Source organism: Crocuta crocuta, unplaced genomic scaffold (genome assembly GCF_008692635.1).
Source record: "Crocuta crocuta isolate KB4526 unplaced genomic scaffold, BGI_CrCroc_1.0 scaffold119, whole genome shotgun sequence".
In the NCBI taxonomy this organism is placed as follows: domain Eukaryota; kingdom Metazoa; phylum Chordata; class Mammalia; order Carnivora; family Hyaenidae; genus Crocuta; species Crocuta crocuta.
Window position 1 is genome coordinate 2198315 of NW_027551562.1, and position 7821 is coordinate 2206135.

The 7821-nt window shown below is 47.0% G+C and overlaps 1 protein-coding gene across 1 annotated transcript in view; it reads right to left on the minus strand.

Moving 5' to 3' along the window:
• The window catches only part of HHLA1 (HHLA1 neighbor of OC90), a 32722-nt gene extending 25821 nt beyond the window's left edge, over positions 1-6901 (minus strand). The window contains exons 1-4 of the mRNA XM_077750011.1: positions 6823-6901; positions 5672-5731; positions 1460-1519; positions 566-646 (exon numbers count right to left, since the gene is read on the minus strand). Of these exons, the coding sequence (XP_077606137.1) occupies positions 566-646; positions 1460-1519; positions 5672-5731; positions 6823-6901 (280 nt within the window). The remainder of the gene's footprint in view (positions 1-565; positions 647-1459; positions 1520-5671; positions 5732-6822) is intronic.
• Positions 6902-7821: the final 920 nt, after the last annotated feature.

Sequence of the window (7821 nt, forward strand, 5' to 3'; positions counted from 1 at the left end):
CGTCCCTTGGTCGTGTTCCCCATCTGTCGCTAAGCCCCGGCGGCTCTCCCACAGCGTACTTGTGAGCACAAATGCCTGTCTGGGTGTCATTATGGGGTACAGCTCGCTCTCAAGATGCTGGCCAGCCTTCCACTTCATGTGGATGTCTTCAGCCCCATCGGCAGTTAGGGAGGACACCGCGCTCTCCCTCTGAACACCGAGGAGCCCGTGTGCAGAGATGTGACTTGTCTTGCCCAGAGTATGGATGCTCCGGAAAGGAAGTGGGCACGAGACAAAAGTGTGCCTGGACTGGGCTTTTTAAAAAAAGGTTACCCTTTAAAAACCTTTTTAAAATGTGTATTTATTTTGAGAGAGAGAGAGAGAGAGAGAGAGAGAGAGAGGGAATCCATGCAGGTGGGGGAGGGCCAAAGAGAAGGGGAGAAAGAATCCCAAGCAGGATGCACACTGTCAGCACGGAGCCTGACGCAGGGCTCGATCCCACGAACCGTGAGATTATGACCTGAGCTGAAATCAAGAGTCAGATGTTTAACCGACCGAGCCCCCCAGGGGCCCCAACAAAGATTACCTTTTAAAGCTCTACTCAGCATTCCATTCACCAGCTCTGTCAGGTTCAGCGCAGACAGGTCCACCGACCTTGCGGGCAGCTCTAGAAGAAATTTGCAGAAAAAAGCAGGTTTTGTTTTGGCAACAGAAGCTCCCCGTTTCTGACATTCAGGCGCCCGGGCCTCCCCTTTGCACATCTACCGAACTCATCCCCACTGCCGGGTACACGGAGTTCAGAGATAAAAGGCAGTTCCCGTCATCAGGAGGTGACAGCCAGCGGCATACCCCATGACAGGTTCCATAGGGGAAGTCGCCGTGAAGGACGGGAATGCTCCCTTTGTGAATAATGTATCTCTGCATTTGGAGACAGGAGAGATTGTCAGGAGCATCTCATGTGTGATGGGAAGCCCACGGAAATGGCAAATTTCTCAACAGCACGGCGCTTGGAACCGACTATGTGGTCCGACAGGCAGTCCCCTGGCTGGGTGCGGGCATCGCTGGGGCAAACACGGCTCCAGCTTCAGAGATACGGATTTAATAGGTCTGGGATGTGGCCCAGACATTCGCACCAAAATCAATCAGCCAGTCGGTACCTCCCCCAGATGCCGGTAACCTGCAGCTGAGATGTTGCCAGGTTAAAGCCCACCCTTCTCCAGCCATTTCCTGAAGATGCGGAATAGCAGTGGACAAGGTGGAAAGAGTGGGTGATGCTCCTCTTTATATTTTTACTAACGTGGCCTTTTTCAGTGCTTACTTAGTGCTCGGATGATCCGTGTGGACCACACAATCTGAAGGCTGAGGAAAGGGTGCTTTGTGCTGAGGGGGTAATGAGTGGGGGTCTGGAGAAGTGGGTGGGGGGCTCCCTTAACAGTCGGGGCTGCCCACGGGGCCCTGGGGGAGGAAAAGACTCACTCACCTGTGGTGTCGAGAAAAGCCACCCCCTTTTCCTTCCTCTCTTCTCCTCCAAGGCCAGACACTGGGGAGAGAAAAGGCTTCAGGGCAGACATGTCTCCGGAAGAGACTTAGGGGACTGTATGCAGTGGCCTGGGGCTTCGAGAAGGTTGGCATCACCTGCCAAGTGAAAAGACAGACTCCTCTCCTGACACTCTAGTCTCCTTGGGCTGACCTTGGCCTAGAAATAATAAATAGGCAGGTGATCCCCAGGCAGGGGTCCTATCTACCCCACCCCTTTGTGGATCAGGAAACAGAGGCTCCCAGTGGAGAAGGAACTTGCCTCAACTAGACAGCCCAGAACCTGCTTCCTAAGAGCTGCAGGGAAGTGACTTTTCACAATAGCAGGCCACTTCCCCACTCGGTGAAGTTCGTGCTAGCGAAGAAAACATAGGAAATCTTGACACACCTAAGCTTACGCTCATTCTTTATTCATTCAACAAACACTTACTGAGGGCCAAGCAATCGTGCTGGGTGTTGAGAGAGAGAGACAGGTCTCCACCTCTGTGGGGCTTGCTGTCTGTACCCCAGGGCAGGAGAAGGGACATGCATGTGTAATTACATGTGAGAAGCAGCCCTGCAGGATGCCGTGAGCTCTGGCATCAGGGCCCCCAGCCTGGTCTAGGGGACAGTCTTAAAAGGGCCTCCCTGTGGAAGTTACTGGAAAGCCATGACCTGAAGCATCTGTCATTTGGGGTTAGGTGGCATTATGAACATACTGCCTTTGTTTCTATTATTTTTGGAATGATGATGTTTCATGTTATGTTCTGGGGTTGGGGAGAGAGGTGCTTTATGCCCATTTTATAGATGGAAAAACCACGGCACAGACAGAGCGAAAAACATGTTCCAGGGCTTCAGAGCAAGTCAGGAATTAAGGCTGGCTTGGTTACCTGTCACACCAAGGGTGGCCTGCCTCTTTTTCCTTTTATTTTTTTATTTTTATTTTTTTAAATATTTTTATTTATTTCTAGGAGAGAGAGAGAGAGAGAGAGAGAGACAGCGTGAGCAGGGGAGGGTCAGAGAGAGAGGGAGTCACAGACTGAAACAGGCTCCAGGCTCCGAGCTGGCAGTCAGCACAGAGCCCGACGCGGGGCTCGAACCCGCGAACCGCGAGATCATGACCCAAGCGAAAGTCGGACGCTTAACCGACTAAGCCACCCAGGCGCCCCTCTTTTTCCTTTTAAATGTCTTTGTTTCCAGACACTGAAATAAAATTTCTCATGAATGAAATAAGATCTTGGAAACAGTCACACACTATTTGTAACATCCTTCAAAAGCATCTTGTCCAACACTCCTTTTGAAGGATGGGGGCTTTGAGGCCCAGGAAAGTGAAGTGATGTACCGATACCCCATATCTGGCCAGTGGTCCTGTTTCCTCCTTCCCTTTGACTCTGGCAACCCCCCTTCTACTCTCTGCTTGTACGAGTGACTACTTTACATACCTTCTAGAAGAGGCCTCATGTAGTATTCATCCTTCACTTAGCATAATGTCCCTCAGGCCCATCCATGGTCATGTATATGGCAANCACTGTATATATATATATATATATATATACCACATTTTCTTTATCCATTCATCTGCGGACCAATGTTTTGGGGTGTTCCCCAGCTTTTCAAAGACCCTGTTGGAACTCTGCTCCAGACACCCAGTTTGACCTTTCACTGGGTATCAAGCTTCCTGGACAAATACTGGAGCTTTAAGGCCAGAAGTAGGTGGCATCTACGGGTCCCCATCCCCACACACGGTTACGGGAGGGACTGGGTTATACGATGACAGTAGGAACTCTGAGACAGACATTCGCGATCAAGCAGGTCAAAAGCTGTCACTCAGCCTGCTCTCCTGTCTGCACTCTGAATGGCAGGCCACCTGAGCAGTCGACGGGAAGCAGCCCCACGACAATTGTGGCAGCCGCCGACCTCGCCTGTGACCTGGCAGGGAAGGAGAGAGAGACCCCAGTGCAGGTGAGGAATCAGAGCTCCAGGCCACAGGGATGCTAGAGGCTGTGAGACTGGCGGGCCGCCTGCCAAGCCAGGGGTCCCCCATGCTTCCTAACCGAGAACCGTTCTTGAACACCGCTCCCTCCACCAAGGAGGCGTTATTTCCACCATTCCCTCTTATAATCGCAAACCTGTGGGTGGATTTTGATAATAATATTTGAAGTGTGAACTAAACACCCCTGAAGCAGAAAGTTCTAAAGAGGTTGCCATACGAAAGCATTTCTCAAATTGCCACACAGCAGCTATAAAGGGATTGTTTCTTTTTTGGATAAAAAGACACTATCGTGATATCTGTAAGATAGAAGGTGTTGGTACTTTTCATATTTCTTGCATGCTTACTATTTTAATCATGTTTCATCCTTTATGATTACTTGTGGAGCACAAACTGTCTGCATTTAAAGAGGAGAAAATTGAAGGCTCAAAGAAGGGAAATGTTTATTGAAAATTACCCTGCTTCTACTAAGTATTTATCCAAAGGATACAGGTGTGCTGTGTCGAAGGGGCACATGCACCCCAATGTTTATAGGAGCCCTATTGACAGTAGCCAAAGTATGGAAAGATCCCAAATGTCCATCGGTGGATGAATGGATAAAGAACGTGTGGTATATATATACAATGGCATATTACTCAACAATCAAAAAGAATGAAATCTTGCCATTTGCAACAACGTAGACAGAACTAGAGGGTGTTATGCTAAGTGAAATAAGTCAGTCAGAGAAAGACAAATATTATATGACTTCACTCATCTGAGGACTTTAAGATACAAAACAGATGAACATAAAGGAAGGGAAGCAAAAATAATATAAAAACAGGGAGGTGGACAAAACATAAGAGACTCTTAAATATGGAGAACAGAGGGTTGCTGGAGGGGGTGTGGGAGGGGGATGGGCCAAACGGGTAAGAGGTATTAAGGAATCTACTCCTGAAATCACTGTTGCACTATATGCTAACTTAGATGTAAATTAAAAAAATAAATTTAAAAAGAATAAATAAGTAAATACATAAATAAATTTAATTAAAAAATAACTTACTCAGGATAAAATGAGTTAATGTAAGTAAAGTACTTAGAACAGTGTCTCGTACACACACACACACACAAAAGGAAAGAAAATTACCCTGTTTATGTACAAGAAATCAGTACCACCGTGTCCTCTGGGTAAAGAAAGTGGTTGGCTGGGGACCATTTTAACTTCATACACTTTAGTACCTTTTGCATTTTGAACCACATGAATTTACTAATTAAAAATAAATAAAAATTGAGGGTATCTGGGTGGCTCAGTTAGTTAGAGTCTGAGTCTTTGTTTTAGCTCAGGTCATGATCTCACAGTTTGTGACTTAGTTCAAGCTCTGCATTGGGCTCTGCATTGACAGTGAGGAACCCTTTTGGGATTCTCGCTCTCCCTCTCTCTCTGCCCCTCCCCTGCTTGAGCGCGCGTGCTCTCTCTCTCTCAAATAAACTTTATAAATAAATAAATAGGGGTACTTGGGTGGCTCAGTCGGTTAAGCATCTTACTTCAGCTCAGGTCATGATCTCACAGTTTGTGAATTTGAGCTCTGCATCAGGGTCTGTGCTGACAGCTCAGAGCCTGGAGCCTGCTTCAAGTTCTATGTCTCCATCTCTCTGCCCCTCCCTCACTCGTGCTCTGTCTCTCTCAAAAATAAATAAACATTTAAAAAAAAATTTTTAAATAAATAAAAAGTAAACAAATAAAGAATAATTCCCCTGCTGTGCTACCTGCCCCCTTCTTCCCCACCCTCCGCCCCCGCCATTATCTTGCTTGTTTACAAACAAATTAGAAAAGGCAGCCAGGCCCCTGCCTCCTGTGTGTTCCTTATGCTGCAATACATTCACCATTGTGCTGCATAGCAGATTTTGTACCATCAAAAAGAAAGAGACAAAGATGAATTTATTGCGAGAGTGAGGATAGCCCATGGCAATGCCTCCCATTATGAAATTGTCCATTGCTAATAGAATGACATGATCCTTGTGGATTTAATAAGATCACGAGACTCCAGGTGTCCCATGAGCCATAAAGCAAGAGCAATGGCCAGAAACTATTACTACGACAGTTAACACTTAAGCTACAGACGCAACCTCCATCTTACAGATAGAAACAGTGAGGCTCGGGGAAGCCAAGGAGTTTGAGAACAAGCTGGGCAGGAGCACCTGCCAGATTACCTGTTGTAGGAAGGAAGGTCATCACCTTTTCCTTCTTGGCTTCTCCTTTCATCGCAGACACTAAAATAAAAGAGCGCTCATCAGAGAAATTATAACCCAGACTTGACATAAGAAAGAATTTAATTCAAAATACTCATTTTGAAGATGTGAAAATTATGATCGGAAATGGTGAAGTGCCATGCTTAACATTCCACGTGTAGTTTGTTCATTCTGTTTAGTCACCAAATATTTATTGATCAACTATGACAATGTTATGTGGCAGTTGGACTTTAACGAGCTTCGTGTGCTAGGTGCTGGGGACACCAGGGTGACCAAGGGAGCATAGACTCCATCCTTGTGGTGCTTATAGTCTAGTTGGGAAGGCAGACATAAAGGAAAAGAAGACTCAAAGATATTACTACGAATGATGTTGGATACTTTGAGGGGCACTTTGAGGGTGTGCATCAGGGAGCCTGATTCATCTCAGTGGTCTGAAAGCTCTCTCTGGAAGGTGATGTATGGCTGAAGGATGAATAGTATTTGAATCAGAGGTAACTGGCTGAGGGGATATTCTGAGTGTAAATGACGGTGTGTGCCAGGGAACGAGGTGGGCACGAGTATGACTTTAAAGGACTGAGCCAAAGCCAACACTGATAGAGCACAAAGAATGGAGGAGGCGGGGCATTGTAGCAACTGGAGATGGCAAGATGGGCAGGGTATGTAGAATATGCAAAGGGCTTGAGATACTATCCAAAGAGAAGTAGGAAGTCACTTAATAACTCGGGGAAGGTGGAATGAGGGAGGAGCCTGGGAGGTTACTTACCGAAAGTCGTGAAAAGATCCAGGCTGGCGAGTGGAGAGAATAGGTCAAGGGAGACAAGAGGAGAAACAGGCTGATTTAGAAAGCCCCCTTAGCGGTCCAGGAAAGGGAAGACAGCGGTTTGGACAAGGGCTGGAACAGTGGAGGGGGAGATAATGAGATAATGCAGAAATGAGACTCAGCTGCAAAAAGTCAGAGGACAAAACCAGAAATGGGGAATTCGTCATTACGAGTCGATCAGACTCGTTTAGGATTCTGGCCAGAGACGTTGGCTCCTGCCATTCTCCAAAGCCCAATGAAAACCCAAACTCAGCATATAGAACAGACACTCTTGAACCCAGATCAGACCCACCTGTGTTCCAAAGGGACAGAATGCACGTGAGGCCCACGCACAGCCTCACCGGAGGACCGGGTACCAGGTAGCCTGGCATGTCCGTGGTACGCAGGCCCACCTGGAAGCAGGCAAGCAGACCCTTAGAGGAAACAGGTTGTGTTACAAAACACATTGGTGCAGAATATCCTTGAGAAAACCTCATGGGGAGTCATTAGAAACATCCTGCAGAAGGCTTTGAATAGTTAGGATTAGGATAGGTTATGTTGAGGTAACAAATTAACTCCACAATCTCATGGGCTTAACTCAACAGAAATCGATGTCTTGTTTATATCAATACTCACTGTACATTGGTGAGGATTCTGCTCCACACGGTCACTCAGGGAGCCCCACTGCCTTGTAGTTTTCCATATGATCCCTGAGTGCTCCTTAGTCGTTGGTTCATTGTGGCAGCGGAAGGGACAGAGCTGGAGGACTAGGAGCCAACTAACGTGTTCTGGGAGGAAGTACCACGTTCGCTTATATTCACAGCTTGTGCCAGAATTATTCCCATGGCCTCGCATAACCGCAGAAATCTGGGATTCTGGGTGGGGGGGGGGTGCATGCATAGTCACAAGCCATTAATGTCTTCTTCATAAGTTTTCTGGCTGTTTAGCTGGGAGATAAGCTCCAAACACAGCATCACACATGCTTATAAATAGGAAAAGAATATACAGGCCTACGTGACTGTTCGCACTACCTCCTTGCCCACAGCACTGTGTGCTGGTCATTCTCCTGGGCATTTTCTATTCAGAACCAGCATGATAGTTCACGCTGCAAAGCTGAGATTAATAAGAATAATGGTGACAAGCTTTCGAGTGTTTTCTGTGTGCCAGGCACCTTGCAGGATGCTGAAGTTCTCACTTACTCGCTGCCACACCTCCGTGTGTAGATATTCGTGTAATGTTCATTTAACATACAGGCTGCACAGACTTTCTTTGAAAAGAGCAGAAATTTTCCATGTGTAGAGAATGGAAGAGC